Source organism: Emys orbicularis, chromosome 8 (assembly GCF_028017835.1).
Source record: "Emys orbicularis isolate rEmyOrb1 chromosome 8, rEmyOrb1.hap1, whole genome shotgun sequence".
In the NCBI taxonomy this organism is placed as follows: domain Eukaryota; kingdom Metazoa; phylum Chordata; order Testudines; family Emydidae; genus Emys; species Emys orbicularis.
Window position 1 is genome coordinate 2,856,340 of NC_088690.1, and position 16,360 is coordinate 2,872,699.

General features: G+C 51.5%; 1 protein-coding gene across 2 annotated transcripts; it reads right to left on the reverse strand.

The window, feature by feature from the left end:
• Positions 1–1,154: 1,154 nt before the first annotated feature.
• On the reverse strand, positions 1,155–8,321 carry TMEM53 (transmembrane protein 53). Of its 2 annotated transcripts, XM_065409398.1 has the most exons (3): positions 8,217–8,321; positions 5,847–5,959; positions 1,155–1,980 (listed from the first exon to the last, which is right to left on the reverse strand). In XM_065409398.1, exons 1-3 carry the CDS (start codon positions 8,296–8,298, stop codon positions 1,324–1,326), a joined length of 852 nt encoding a protein of 283 aa, XP_065265470.1. In that variant the 5' UTR covers positions 8,299–8,321; the 3' UTR covers positions 1,155–1,323. The 2 variants fall into 2 exon arrangements, with proteins under 2 accessions (XP_065265470.1, XP_065265471.1); XM_065409399.1 differs by lacking the exons at positions 5,847–5,959; positions 8,217–8,321 and adding an exon at positions 5,423–5,501.
• Between the last annotated feature and the right edge of the window lie 8,039 nt (positions 8,322–16,360).

Below are 16,360 nucleotides of genomic sequence, written 5' to 3' on the forward strand. Positions count from 1 at the left end.
GTAAGCAACACACTTTGAAGTGTCTGCGTGTGTAGATTAGTCAACAAGTCTTCTGGAATGTGACAAATGAGGCTAGTTGGTAATGAAGGCTCTCCCCTAGAGGATCAGAGAGAAAGCACTTTCTGAAAGACCCAGGAAATTTGGGCCCAGGAGGGGAGATAGAACTCAGGGTTACAGATACCCAAAGTGACCTCCCTGCACTCCTAGACACACACCTTAACAGACCAGTAAATCTACCCAGCGAAGCACAGCTATTCACCCAACGATTTCAGCAATGAGAGGGAAGCATCAGGGGAGAGGAACAAAGACCAGACACTGAGACGTGTTAGATATTTCACAGATAAAGCTTTAAATTAACTCACCTACAGGGGTTTGAGCCATCCAGCAAGGGAGCAGCCCTTTGGCCATTCTGCCCCAGCCCTGTTAAACAGAACCAGGCTGACACATTGGGTCGCGGTTACCTGCTCTGCCCTTTCGGAGACCCTGCGTTTGATTCCTGTAGCTGATCTCCAGCTAGGAGTAGGGCTGAGGGACAATGCCTTGAAGGCAGGGATAGGGAGGGACCTGCATTGGTCTGCCCTATTAAAGACTCTGCCAAGAGTCTCATTCTGTCCTCCTCAATGGGACTATATGCAGGGCTGAGCCCGGAGGAGTGTAAATAGAAGGGTGGGGTGGGGAGTGGGAGAATGAGAGGACACTGCAGAGCTTCAGCTGACTCAACAGTGGGCCGGAGGAAGCAGCAGAGAAAAAACCCAAAACCTACGCTAATTGGAGAGCCCTGGGTCACAGAATTGCTCCAGTGTAACAAGACGGAGAGTGGATGTGGATGGTGATGTAAGTTGTACACCAGGGACTATGAAGTGGAGGGCAGCAGGGAAAGAGGAAGCGGGTATAAAAAGGGGGATGCAGTGCTCCTCCAGTCAGTAATTCACTCCTTTCTCTGGCCTCCTATGGTGAAATTCCACCCGTGGCAAACCTCCCATTGACTTCAGTGGGGTCAGCATTTTACCCCTATCAGGTAAGTTATATTCATTTAGACTCTCTTGGCTCTACTTAGCACCCTCACTTCTGCCCAGCCCAACAACCGATTTGGAGGCTTCAGACATCCAGCTGTGTACTGGATGCCGAGAAATCAGCAATTCTGTGCCTCCACACTGGGGAAGGATGTCGGGATCAGGATTTTATTGTAAGCAGAGAGATGTTGACGAAAGAGAGACAGAGAGACAGAGAGAGAGCAGTTTGTTTCCGGTGTGATCCCAGTGAAGAGGGTGCATCGGCTGGGGGTCTTTACACAGGCACTTGCTACCTCTGCCGGGGTGAAACCTACGAGCATCCAACGCAGTCATACATGAAAGAGGTGCAGAGGCTCATGTAATACGAGGGATATGCCAGCAAGTGACTGACATGAGCAGAGTCTGAGAAGTCCACAGCTCTCACTGCAACATTGTGCTGCCGCCGGGCCTCAATCATGTGCTCTACGTCACTGGCCAGGATGATCCTGTCACCCTTGGAGTAGAGGTAGAGCTCGGGCCACCTCGAAGGCCCATTCAGCAGGGCATCATAATGGGTCTCATGGAAGAAGCGAGTCACTGGATGCAGCAAGATCCGCAGCACCACCACCAGGATGGCGAAGACAAGCAGGAGGCAATACTTGAGCAGCACGTTAGTTGAGCCCAAGACAGCTGCCAAGGCACGCAGGCTCCCCACCATGTTTCTTCTGCCGGGGGCACTATCAAAAATGGTGCCCACCACCTTGAGGCCGCTGAATTGCCTGTGCGTGTGGATGAGCTCTAGGATGTAGCGGTAAAGCATGACCCCGCCATTGCTGAACACGTGAAACAGCAGGGGTTTCTTTTCAATTTTATAGTCAAAGAGCAGCTCCAGCAGCTTCCTAGCTGGGGTCCGGAGGGACCTGATGCCAAAGGATTCTGCGAAAAACGTCATCTTCCATGGAGCTGTGTAGCGGATAACTGTGCACCCCTGGGAGGAACAGAGAGACACACCCATCGAGGGCTGCATGTTACAAGCTCCTTCAGGATCCCAATCTGCCACTGTGTTCATAGCACTTGCCCTAAAGGACAGAGCAATGGTCCCTCTTCCTGAATCAGAAATTGGCCAGTGCTGGCTCACCATTCGTGTATCTTTAGTATAACATCATCCACAACATTGGTGAAGGAGAAGGAATTTCCTCCTGTCCCTGGCTGGGGATAATTTGGGCACAGTACCATCAGGACCTAGTAATACTTACCCCAGACAAGATCCCATATAGAAGCCATTTGTATGGGTGGCCTACATCTAATCCTTTTTTGAAGCTTGCTAACCTCTAGCTATTTGATCAGATCGGGGGTGGGGGTGTTGGTCACAGTAGATCCCACTTAATAGCCACCTTGATATTGACAACTTCTGGTTAATAGAAACATTTGGGTGGGAACCAATCCCGTCCCATTGACTTTAATGTTAACGGGATTTGGATATTGGTAATACCATGCTGCTTATTAAACAACATGTTTTAGAAGAAAGACCCCAACTGTAGGCAGGTTTGCAAGGTTGCAGCCAGGGAAGGAAGTGCTGGGACATACCGTCCCTCACTGCAGCCCTGCAAACCTGCCTCCAGCCAGCACTCACCCTGCCCTTGTGCTTCCTTCTAGGACTGTAGCCCTGTAAACCAGCCTGTGCCCAGGGACAGCACAGGAGGTAAGGGGCTGTGGGCAGGGAAGGAGTGGGGGATGCAGCCCAGACACAGAGCTGCACAGTACCTCTCCCTGCACCTAGGGAAGGAAGCACTAGGACATGCTGAGCCCCAACCCAGAGGGAGGTCAAGGAGAGTCAGCATGCAACCCCACAGGCCCCCAGTGCCCCGCTCCCTGTAGAAAGCCCCAGCATCTGGGCTGCAGTCCCCTCCCTGCTGCTGCCCTGCCTGCACGCAGGCTTGCAGCCAGAGAAGGTCTAGCCCAGTGTTTCATTCCCTGGCTGCAGCCCTGCAAATCTGCTTTCCACTTATTACCAACTGATGGATAATGGCAGGTTTTGCTGGTAACTGAGGAACTGTTCATAAGCGGAACCACGTACCTAAGAGCTTGGGCCGCTTGGCTATATAGCTAAGACCCCCCATTTAGATATATGCCTCGTTACTCTGAGTATTCTCTTTACTAATGGCAGGTTTTAATGATGGCAGGCACCCAGGTGCTGAAGCAATGGGCCCCCACAGAAGTTTCTAAATAAAGGTGGGTGAAGCTAGTTGTAGAAGCGCTCAATCTTTCACATTAGCTCAGCAAAGGCATTTACTGGCATTTCTGCTTGAGAAATGCAGAGAAAAGGCACGAAAACAGCTATGTCCAGAGGGGATTGGGGAGAAGCGAGGAAGAAATCTTCACCTATTCTAAGAGATTTTAAATCATCTGGGTTTTGCATTCATACTTCCTAGGGGAAGGAAGGTCCACCCATATCCCTATTAGAACCCTACACATCCCTTCACTTCCCCTGGATTTCCTACCCTCGAGGGTCTGCATCCTACCCATCATCCTTCTGGCCAAGGAAGACTTGCCAAGAGTCCCATGGCAGCATGTCAAAAATGCTCATTTGACCAGCAGGGGTGACTGATGGCCGCTGGGCAATAAAAAGTACTGCATTCTCCCATGGGCTGAGCATGCTGCCTCCGCTGGGCTTCCCACCCACACATAGCATGAGGCTGGCAGGGGAGTTGGGGTCTCCCACATGGCATCGCAGAACATAAAGCCATGATAAATTATCAGGTGTACCCTCCCCATTCAGTTTCTGAGTCCATAACCACCCTATGGCTTCAGCTTCATTTGTAAAGATTCAAAAAGTTCATTTAAGAGATCTCGGAATTAGGGAAATAAAAACCAATAATAATAAAAACGCCAAGGTAACATAACCACTCAAATAACTGCAGCTAAGCACACCAAAAAACAAACCCTCCCACATCTCGTCAACCCTCCAACACCTTATGATTTGAAACTTTCTCTCAAGGTCTGTATAAATATAGCTGGGATAGTGGTTACACTGACCCTACGCAAGCACCACACCACCGCTAGCATTTATAGTGATCAAGCCCTTAGGAAATAAAATCCGTGGGGCAAAGAGCTGTTTAATTTTTCGAACTGGAGAGCAGCATGTGGCAGGTGCCGCCTAGCTGGGGCGTTCAGCCCACAGAGGAGAATAGGTACATGACATAAAAGAACTACAACCCTCATAAGGTACCGGGGCACCCCACATGAAAATCAAATGTTCTGGGTTTGGGTGTTTGAGGTAATAAACAACAAATCCACAGAAAGCAGATGCTTTTTGCGAAAAATTAGTCAAAAACCCAATTTTCCATTAAAATTGCAATGGAAATTTTTCTGCCAGACACAGTTGTGTGGCTTAACCCTTCTAAAGTGCTAAATATTCATGATATAAGGGTCAGAAGGAAGTTCATTCTCCATGGCTCATTCCATCCTTAGAGTCTCCGCTAGGATTGTTTAAAAGGGAACTAGTTATGACTAAATGAAACGGTGTATTTTAGAATGCAGACACCTGTCTTTCTGGCAACGGGATTGAGACACCAAATGCATTTCATGTAGGATACTGAGCAGTTGCAGAATGCTGTGGCCAGTAGCAACCGAGCTGTTACCAATCCTGAGACATGGAGTCACAAGTCATTCTGTACTAGAACACACTTGAATTTATGTATCAGAGGGGTAGCCATGTTAGTCTGGATCTGTAAAAGCAGCAAAGAGTCCTGTGGCACCTGATAGACTAACAGACGTATTGGAGCATAAGCTTTCGTGGGTGAATGCCCACTTCGTCAGGCTTGGGTGAATACTCACTTCGTCAGACGCAGGGGTATTCACCCACAAAAGCTTATGCTCCAATACATCTGTTAGTCTATAAGGTGCCACAGGACTCTCTGTTGCACTTTAATTTATGGATCTCACATGTCAGGTTAATCATCAACAGTTCAGAGGCTGCCATGTGAGGCAGTCATGCTGGGTAGTGTATTCAAAGGAGAACTTTGGCATCTATCTTTGCAACAAATTTGGATCCAAAACAAAGTCCATGCTCACATATTGAGAAACAGATGAGAAATAATGGGCCTAAATTCCACTAGGTCCAAAAGCCACACACTTTCCATCATTCCGTGGACCAACAAAGCAAGATATTTTAAAAGGGGACTGATAATGGGACAGACACTGTCAGAAACTTCCACTTCTAGGTCACTATATCAAATCCTGTCCAGATTGGTAATGACTGAACATTGTTACCATCTGATGGCTGTTCCATAAATGTGCGAAATGAGTTTAGGGGCATCAAATCAATCCCCAGGAGCTAGGCAACCTGATCACAAAAGCCACCAATAACCAGCACACTTGTTAGTCTCAGAAGAAAGGCCAGATGCTAAATAAGTCATGGTTGAACTTGCCTTTGACCCTTAAAGTTGGCCCTGCCAAGTCTGTACAGATGTATGCAGCTTGCACTCTCACTGCCCATGTTATACATAGTCTGTGGATAAATGGAGGACAAAGATTTACACCGGTTTTCAAATCTTTAAAACTTCAGAAACTTTGAAAAAGGCAAAAAAGAATTCCTTTTAGGAAGCACTTCCTGCCTCTTCGTTGTACACACAGTATAACCAGGGTCTTAAAGACAGCGTGCAGAGAATGTCAACATGCTATTTGAAAATGCAAGGAGCTTTCACACAAAAAGAAGTCCAGCACTTTCTTCTAGGGCTTCTTTGGAGTCGTAAGAAGGGGTAAGGTCTTTTCACCAGAGTGCAGGGGAGAAAATTCCTCAGGTAGCCTTGCTACAGCTGTATATTGGCATAGGAAGATGAATGATTTACTCACCTTCTGATGGTAGATGGTGCTGTATTTCACCAGGTGTTTATCGCGGCAGCCAGCCCACCCCAGCAGAATTACCACAGGCCGGTTATTTTTGTTTCCCATCTCTGGACTAGTGTCTGAAATAAACCAGATTTTTAAAAAATGAAACTGCCCTTCAGTCCACTAGAGTCAGAGTGAAATTGCAACCTAACTACTTAATAAGGATAGCGATTTTAAGCCCACCAAAAGCCTGTACTGTAACTATTGTGCTTATAACTGGATTCCTTCTGTAGCCTATCAGTTTATCATTTAGCTGTTATTGCCGTATTATTTGTGTTACAAAACAATCAAGACTGGGGCCCAATTGTACTGGGCACAGTACAAAAAATAAAATGACAAATCTTGCCCCCAAACAACTTATAGTGTAAAGAAGGACAAAAGGCTACAGGCCAAGGTAGGACACAAATAAGGGGGTAAAGATGCTAAAAACTAGAAGCTCACATTATAAATGTTTCTAAAATTCAGGTTTCAAAAAAAATCCATTTACCAGTGGCAAATGGCAGTTTTCCCATCACTGTACGTGGAGGGAAACAGGCTCCTTGATTTTTGGAGAAGTTTACATTTGCATTAAAAAAAAGTTTCCAGCTCAGTTGGTTACTTAAGGCGTGTCGACACATGGAGTTAGCTCTGATCCTTTGAAAGTGGGTAAAGCTAAACAGAAACAAGGCACTATTATTCCAAAATAAGAGTGTCCACATGGGGAGTTAATCAGGAATAACTCCATGTGTAGGCAAGCCCAAAGATATTAGTTTTGTCTTTTTAAGCCACCCCAATAGTGCTCTTGGCCCTTTCAAAGACATAAAAAGATGTGGTCGCTGCCCCAAAGATTTTCCAATCTAATATCCGATACAGTGGAACGAGAGCGACAGACGCCAGCTGGAGAAGGACCTGGGATACAGCAATAAGCTTACAGGGTGACGGTCTGGCCCTGCCACCCTGCCCAGTGTGTTGTTTCCGTACACAGACCATTGTGCCGCGAATAACTGTTTCTGATTAACACTCCCAGGCACAATGGAGGAAGTGATTTAAAGAAGGCGGGAGCCCTGTGTATCCCCAGCTCACCTGAAGCCACCAGGGAGCACAGCCCAGTATCCACACAGGATTATTTGCTAACAGGAATGTGAGATTGTGAGATGGACGGATTAAGGGCGAGTCCTGCAACAGCAACACCCCAGCCACTAAGCCCCTCTGTCTTGGGAGACAGACCTGTCCTCGCTTACAGACAACCCCCCAACCTAAAGCAAATACTCACCAGCAACCACACATCACTGAACAAAAACACTGACCCAGGAACCTATCCTTGCAACAAAGCCCGATGCCAACTCTGTCCACATATCTATTCAAGTGACATCATCATAGGGCCTAATCACATCAGCCATACCATCAGGGGCTCGTTCACCTGCACATCTACCAATGTGATATATGCCATCATGTGCCAGCAATGCCCCTCTGCCATGTACATTGGCCAAACCGGACAGTCTCTACGCAAAAGAATTAATGGACACAAATCTGACATCAGGAATCATAATACTCAAAAACCAGTGGGAGAACACTTTAACCTGTCTGGCCATTCTATGACAGACCTGCGGGTGGCTATCTTAAAACAGAAAAACTTCAAAAACAGACTCCAAGGAGAGACTGCTGAGCTGGAATTGATATGCAAACTAGACACAATCAACTCAGGATTGAATAAGGACTGGGAATGGCTGAGCCATTACAAACATTGACTCTATCTCCCCTTGTAAGTATTCTCACACTTCTTATCAAACTGTCTGTACTGGGCTATCTTGATTATCACTTCAAAAGTTTTTTTCTCTTACTTAATTGGCCTCTCAGAGTTGGTAAGACAACTCCCACCTGTTCATGCTCTCTGTATGTGTATATATATATCTCCTCACTATATGTTCCACTCTATATGCATCCGAAGAAGTGGGCTGTAGCCCACGAAAGCTTATGCTCTAATAAATTTGTTAGTCTCTAAGGTGCCACAAGTACTCCTGTTCTTTAAGCCCCTCTGGGCTACTAGGGATAACACTGCACAGCCCCTGGGGGCATCAGGCACTCGCACCCCTCCACCCGGGGCATCAGACACCTGCCCCCCCTCACCTCACTCCACCCCCTCTTCCCCCGGGGGCATCAGACACCCTCCCCCCACCTCACCCTGTCCCCCCACCCCCAGGGGCATCAGACACCTGCCTCGCCTCACCCCATCCCCTCACCTCTTCCCCCAGGGGCATCAGACACCCTCCCCCCACCTGTGCCCCCCGCGGGGTCTCAGACACCCGCCGCCCCCGCGAGGATTATGGGGATCCCGCCCCGCAGCCAGCCCCGTACCCGGCCGCCCCCCCGGCGGCAGCTCGATGGTATAGTCCAGCTCTCTGCCCCCCATGCTCGGGCGCGCTGAGGAGATCGCCATCGCACTCTCGGGCCGAAGCGCCCGCCCTCCACACCGGAAGTGACCGCCCTCTCCGGCGACGCCAGCCAATAGGAGCGATCGAGGCCCACGCCCTGTGACCTCACATCCTAGCAACGCGCCTCTCAGGGGCTAACAGAACCCGCGCCCCTAGCAACCGCCGTCTCTCCAGCGCCCCGCCCACCGGGTCGGAATGAGGCTACCCATTGGTCGAAGGCCTGTGGTTTGTTCGTCTGGGATGTCAATCAAGCTGAAGCGCTGGCGGGCAGGTGAGAGGGAACCGCGTCCAATCGACACCCCTCTGGAGGGGGCCCCGGAGCGGGGGCGGGGGCGGGGGCATGTGTAACGCCCACAGACCCAGGGCAGCGGCCGGCGGGATCGAACCGGGGACCTCCGGAGCTTAGTGCAGCAGCTGCTCTCGCGCAAAGGCTCCGGCTGGTAGCTAAGGCTGCAGAGCCGCTCGCGGGACAGCGCCGCAGGACGGGGGGTGCAGGCAGGGGGCAGGACGGGGGGTTGGTAGGTGGGGGTGCAGGCAGGGGGCAGGACAGGGGGTTGGTAGGTGGGGGTGCAGGCAGGGGGCAGGACGGGGGGGTTGGTCGGTGGGGTGGGTAGGTGGGGGTGCAGGCAGGGGGCAGGACGGGGGGTTGGTAGATGGGTGCAGGCAGGGGGCAGGACGGGGGGTTGATAGGTGGGGTGGGTGGGTGGAGGCAGGGGGCAGGACGGGGGGTTGGTAGGTGGGGTGGGTGGGTGCAGGCAGGGGGCAGGATGGGGGGTTGGTAGGTGGGGTGGGTGGGTGCAGGCAGGGCCGGTGGTTGGTACATGGGGTGGTGCAGGACAGGGGGCAGGACGGGGGGTTGGTGGGTGGGTGCAGGCAGGGAGCAGGATGGGGGGTTGGTAGGTGGGGTGGGTGGGTGCAGGCAGGGGGCAGGATGGGGGGTTGGTAGGTGGGGTGGGTGGGTGCAGGCAGGGGGCAGGATGGGGGGTTGGTAGGTGGGGTGGGTGGGTGCAGGCAGGGCCGGTGGTTGGTACATGGGGTGGTGCAGGACAGGGGGCAGGACGGGGGGTTGGTGGGTGGGTGCAGGCAGGGAGCAGGATGGGGGGTTGGTAGGTGGGCTGGGTGGGTGCAGGCAGGGGGCAGGATGGGGGGTTGGTAGGTGGGGTGGGGGGTGCAGGCAGGGGGCAGGACGGGAGGTTGGTAGGTGGGGTGGATGGGTGCAGGCAGGGGGCAGGACGGGGGGTTGGTAGGTGGGGGTGCAGGCAGGGGGCAGGACAGGGGGTTGGTAGGTGGGGGTGCAGGCAGGAGGCAGGACAGGGGTTGGTAGGTGGGGGTGCAGGCAGGGGGCAGGACGGGGGGGTTGGTCGGTGGGGTGGGTAGGTGGGGGTGCAGGCAGGGGGCAGGACGGGGGGTTGGTAGATGGGTGCAGGCAGGGGGCAGGACGGGGGGGTTGATAGGTGGGGTGGGTGGGTGGAGGCAGGGGGCAGGACGGGGGGTTGGTAGGTGGGGGGGTGCAGGCAGGGAGCAGGACAGGGGGTTGGTAGGTGGGGGGGTGCAGGCAGGGAGCAGGACAGGGGGTTGGTAGGTGGGGGGTGCAGGCAGGGGGCAGGACGGGGGGTTGGTAGATGGGTGCAGGCAGGGGGCAGGACGGGGGGTTGGTAGGTGGGGTGGGTGGGTGCAGGCAGGGGGCAGGACAGGGGGTTGGTAGGTGGGGGGGTGCAGGCAGGGGGCAGGACGGGGGGTTGGTAGGTGGGGGGGTGCAGGCAGGGGGCAGGACGGGGGGTTGGTAGGTGGGGTGGGTGGGTGCAGGCAGGGGGCAGGACGGGGGGTTGGTAGGTGGGTGCAGGCAGGGGGCAGGACAGGGGGCAGGACAGGGGGTTGGTAGGTGGGGTGGGTGGGTGCAGGCAGGGGGCAGGACGGGGGGTTGGTGGGTGGGTGGAGGCAGGGGGCAGGACGGGGGGTTGGTAGGTGGGTGCAGGCAGGGGGCAGGACAGGGGGTTGGTAGGTGGGTGCAGGCAGGGGGCAGGACAGGGGCTTAGTAGGTGGGGTGGGTGGGTGCAGGCAGGGGGCAGGACGGGGGGTTGGTAGATGGGGTGGGTGGGTGCGGGCAGGGCAGGGGGTTGGTGGGGTGGGTGGGTGCAGGCAGGGGGCAGGACAGGGGGTTGGTAGGTGGGGTGGGTGGGTGCAGGCAGGGGGCAGGATGGGGGGTTGGTAGGTGGGGTGGGTGGGTGCAGGCAGGGCCGGTGGTTGGTACATGGGGTGGTGCAGGACAGGGGGCAGGACGGGGGGTTGGTGGGTGGGTGCAGGCAGGGAGCAGGATGGGGGGTTGGTAGGTGGGCTGGGTGGGTGCAGGCAGGGGGCAGGATGGGGGGTTGGTAGGTGGGGTGGGGGGTGCAGGCAGGGGGCAGGACGGGAGGTTGGTAGGTGGGGTGGATGGGTGCAGGCAGGGGGCAGGACGGGGGGTTGGTAGGTGGGGGGTGCAGGCAGGGGGCAGGGTTAGTAGGTGGGGGGGTGGGGTAGGTGGGAGTGGCAGGATGGGGTGGAGTAGGGCGAGGACGGGGTAGGTGCAGGCAGTGGGGGAGGGCAGCGGGGGTTGGTCAGTACATAAGAATATAATACACCTCTACCCCGATAGAACGCGATCCTCGGGAGCCAAAAAATCTTACCACGTTATAGGTGAAACCACGTTATATCGAACTTGCTTTGATCCGCCGGAGTGCGCAGCCCCACCCCCCCCCGGAGCACTGCTTTACAGTGTTATATCAGAATTCGTGTTATATCGGGTCACGTTATATCAGGGTAGAGGTGTAATATAAGAATTGCCAGACTGGGTCAGACCAATGTTCCATCTAGCCCAGTCTCCTGTCTTCTGACAGTGGCTAATGCCAGATGCTTCAGAGGAAAGAACAGAACAGGGCAGTTATCAAGTGATCCATCCCGTCATCCACTGCCAGCTTCTGGCAGTCAGAGGCTTTGGGACACTCAGAGCATGGGGTTGCATCCCTGACTATCTTGGCTAATTGCCATTGATGGACCTAGCCTCCATGAATGTATCTAATTCTTGTTTCAATCCAGTTACAGTTTTGGCTATCACAACATCCCTTGCAATGAGTTCCACAAGTTGACAGTGTGTTGTGTGAAGAAGTACTTCCTTTTGTGTGATTTAGACCTGCTGCCTATTAATTTCATTGGGTGACCCCTGATTCTTGTGTTATGTTAAAGGATAAATAACACTTTCTTATTCACTTCCCAACACCAATCGTGATTTTATAGACCTTTATCATAGCTTCCCTCGGTTGTCTCTTTTCCAAGCTTGAACGGTCCCAGTCTTTTTAATGTGTCCTCATATGGAGAATGTTCCATATCCTTAATCATTTTGTTGCTCTTCTCTGTACCTTTTCCCTTTCTAATATATCTTTTTTTAGATGGGGCAACTAGCACTGCACACAGTTTTCAAGGTGTGGGGGTACTGTGGATGTACATAGTGCCATTATGATATTTACTGTTTTATGATCTATCCCTTTCCTAATGGTTTCTAGCATTCTGTTCGCTTTTTTGACTGCTGGTACACATTGAGCAGATGTTTTCAGAAAACTATCCACAATGATCTCTTTCTTGAGTGATAACAGCTAATTTAGACCCCATCATTTTATAGGTATAGTTGGGATTATGTTTTCCAATGTGCATTACTTTGCTTTTATCAACATTGAATTTCATCTGCCATTTTGTTGTCCAGTCACCCAGTTTTGTGAGATCCCTTTATAACTCCTCGCAGTCTGCTTTGGACGTAACTATCCTGAGTAATTTTATATTTTCTGCAAATTTTGCCAACTCACTGTTTACCCCTTTTTCCAGATCATTTATGAATATGTTGAACAGCACAGGTCCCATTACAGACCTCTGGGGGACACTGCTATTTTCATCTCTCCATTCTGAAAACTGACCATTTATTCCTACCCGTTGTTTCCTGTCTTTTAACTAGTTACAGACCCATGAGAGAACCTTCCCTCTTATCGAATGGCTGCTTAGTTTGCTTACAAGCCTTTGGTGAGGGAGCTTGTCAAACGTTTTCTGAAAGTCCAAGTACACTATATCCAGTGTATCACCCTCATCCACGTGTTTGTTGACCCTCTCAAAGAATTCTAAGAGATTGGTGAGGCTTGATTTCCCTTTATAAAAGCAGTGTTAACTCCTCCCCCAACAAATTTGTGTTCATCTATGTTTCTGATAATTCTGTTCTTTTTTGCCTGGTACTGAAATTAGGCTTACTGGCCTGTAATTGCCACGATCACCTCTGGAATCCTTTAAAAAGTTGGTGTCACATTAGCTATCCACAAGTCATCTGGTCCAGAAGCTGATTTAAGTGATAGGTTACATACCACAGCTAATAGTTCTGCAATTTCATATTTGAGTTCCTCCAGAACTCTTGGGTGAATACCATCTGGTCCTGGTGACTTATCACTGTTGAATTTATCAATTTGTTCCAGAACCTCCCCTATTGACACCTCAATCTAGGACGGTTCCTCAGATTTGTCACCTAAAAAGAATGGGTCCGGTTTGGGAATCTCCCTCACATCCGCTGCAGTGAAGGCTGATGCAAATTAGCTTCTCTGCAATGACCTTGTCTTCCTTGAGTGCTCCCTTAGCACCTTGATTGTCCAATAGCCCCCCGATTGTTTGGCAGGCTTCCTGCTTCTGATGTACGTAAAAATTGGTTGCTGTTAGTTTTTGAGCTTTTTGCTAGTTGCTCTTCAAATTCTTTTTTGGCCTGCCTAATTATACTTTTACACTTGACTTGCCAGAGTTGATGCTCCTTTCTATTTTCCTCAGTATCAGTAGGATCTGATTTGTAAGGAGGCCTTTTTGCCTCTAACTGCCTCTTTTACTCTGTTGTTTAGCCATGCTGGTATATTTTTGATACTGTTACTATTTTTTTATGTAGGATATACATTTAATTTGAGCCTCTATTATGGTGGTGGTGTTTTTTAAAGTTTCGAGGCAGCTTGCAGGCATTTCACTCTCCCTGAGCATTTCACACTCACCATCACCATCCTGGTCAGGTGGTCGGTAATACATCCCTACTGCTATACTCTTATTATTCAAATAATGGAATTTCTATTCATAGATAGGGGTGAGTGGAGGAGATGAGGATGGGTTGAGTAGGTGGGTGCAGGCAGATGGGGGGAGGACTGAGTCAATAGGAGTGGGTGGTAGGTGAGCAGGGTGGAGGTGGGTGAGGGCGGGGTGGATGGATGGGGCCGGGGCTCGCTGAGTGGCAGCCAGGGAGGGTGGGATGAGGGCTGGGTGCGTGGCAGACAGGGTGACAGGAGTCTGGCAACTCTGCCCCAGCGCAGGGACATCCTCCCCATTGGGGAAGGAAGTGCTGCCAAACCATTGCAATAAGCCGGAGCCCTGCTGGCTTAGTTTGCTGTTGGCCTGGCTGTGCAGGAGTAAGGCAGAGAGATTCTTTTAGGACTAGAGGAGACACAGTGCCTCATGGAATAATGAGCACGGTGTGAGAGCCAGCCAATCACCCCCAGAAGACAACCATGGGTAGGGGGAATGACCAGTATCTCACACAGCCCCTTCCTCAAAGAGCTATTGGGAGCCATGGGGGAACTGAAGAGGGTGTAGGGGCATCGCGGGTGGGGTGGGGTGAGCATTGGAGGAAATGGAGTTTCACAGAGCTGGCAAGGGAACTAGCATTAGACGGATTTGGGGGCTAACTGGGTTAGAGGGAGAGTAGGTACCAGGTTTGGGGGCAAAAGGGTCCTGGGGGAGTCAGTGGGACCAAGGAGAGGGAATAGTAGGTGCCTGGAGGGGTCTGCTGGAGCAGGGGGTCTGGAGAAGGAGCAAGGGTCATAGAGCTTTGGGGGAGGAAGGAAGGGGCCTGCTGGATCAGTGAGGATTGTGGGTTTGGTGGGGGGGCCGCAGAGCCTTCCCAAAAGTGGAGAGGACAAGCCCCCCTCCTTGGTCCTGCCCCCGCCCCACCTCTTCCCCCAAAGGCCCCACCCACAGCCAAGCCAGAGCAGGGCTAGGGAGCCTGGGACCCTCTACCTACCCTGGGGGGGAGGGAGGGTCCCAAGAGCAGACCCTGGCCTGTGTCCCCACCTCCTGGGTCCCCCGCCCAGGGCAGGTGGAGGGTCTGTGGCCCCCCACAGCTGCCTGCGTGGCTCTTACCCTGACCCAGCTCCAGCCGGGGGGCAGGGCCTCGGAGCTGCGCCATGGTAAGATCTGCCCAGTGCAGCTGTGGGGAGCCGCGCACCCTCCACCTGCCCTGGGCGGAGGGCCCGGGGAGCAGGGACATGGGCCAGGGGCAACTCTTGGGCAGGCCCCCCCCCACCCTGGGCAGGTGGAGGATCCATGGCTCTCCACAGCTGCCCGGGCTCCGTCTCTAGCTGCTGGCCTGGCCAGGGGGCAGGGCCTCGGTGGGAAGAGGACGAGCAGGAGAGGGGGCCATGGTGATGGGTGGATGGGCCAAGCAGGCTCCAACTTGTGCCAGGGGCTGGGCAAGGCTTGGAATCTGGTGGGTGCAAAGATATCTTAAAACCACCTTTTCCCTCCCGTCTCCCAACTCCTCCAGGGCTGCACCACTCACAACTGAGGCGGGCACCTCTGGCAGCACGGTGCTCCCGGGCCCTTAACTCGGACTCCTCGATTCAGAAGTGATTCAAAAGGAAAAGTGCTACCTAGTGAATGGCCAACGCCAGTTCCTAAATCACCTGGGTTTTCCTTCGAGTCCTCCCAACAAAGTACTGACTTGGTGTCCAACCCTCTAAGCTTATCCGAGCCAGCGAGATGAGTGAGGCAGCTCATTGAGTGGCTAGAACGGACAATTTGGAGTGAGGAGACTTGGTTCTGTTCTGAGTTACTGTGTGAGCTTGGGGCAAGTCTTTTCCCCTCTCTGTGAATTTGTTTCTGTATCTGTAAAATAAGGATAATAAGAATCCTTACCCCTATTTATAGGCCACTTGGAGCTCTTTGGATGAAGAGCATTGTATAGGTGCATAGTATTATAACAGTCAAAGTCTGGTACCATTGTGTCCTCAGTTAGTTGTATTGTGTGATCATTTTCAGACCAACTGTTCTCCCTGGCTGGAATGGATAATAGGAAAGCACCCTTTATTCCTCAAATCCTGCTGTCCAGAGGCTGGTGATGGTGTTTCTGAACAGTGAGGATTATTGCTGCTTCCTAATAAAAGCAGGATAAGAGCACAGCATCAGCGTCTCAAACATAAATATGGAAATGTTAATTTAGAATCAATTTTGGGATGCTTCAGACTGTTAAGTTCTTTTAACTAGATTTCTGTAGAGGACATAGGAGCTCTTTATGGGACTGTAAATTTCATGCAAACGGTCTCTGTGAAATACTCGTTCCCTCAACACACTAGTTGTTCTCTCAGTATCAATCATGAGCCTTGCGTGTAATGTTTCACAAATATTCTGTAAATCACTGGGAAAAGCTCATGATGCTGTGAAATACGACTTTCGACAAAGGGCTCCTAACAGGCCAGTCTCCCATCAGCACTAACATTTGTTATGGCTAATAACACTTTCAATCACAACTATTTTGGGAAAACTGATTTATTTTAAACCTTGTCCTCCCTTAAAGGAGATCCTGAATACACTCTGCCAAGGACACAGACTCCTACAAACCACAGACTGTTAATTCCCTAACGAAACGCCAACTCCTCTTAACCCCACAGAATTGTTTCTTTATCCAACTTTCTAGGGTGGTGGGTTTTTTGGTTTTTAAATTTTTTTAATACACTTAACTACAGAGCATTTCACCTTTAGGTCATTGGTTTCCATCCTGCCCAGGCAGTAGTGACAGAAAGTGACCATTGGGCAGCCATCTGGTGCCTTTTGTGAAATGGATTTGGAATCTCAGTCAAGTTCCTAGTAGACAAGTGCTAGGCACTTTACAGATAGGAAATAGGCATGGACCCAAACAGACCTAATCGATTTAAACTAAACTGAAAGAAGCCCTGAAATAAGTGTCCAGACAGGGGGTTGCATTGGTTTAACTAATTTGCTTTTAAATTACACCTTAAATTAAACCAATGCAAC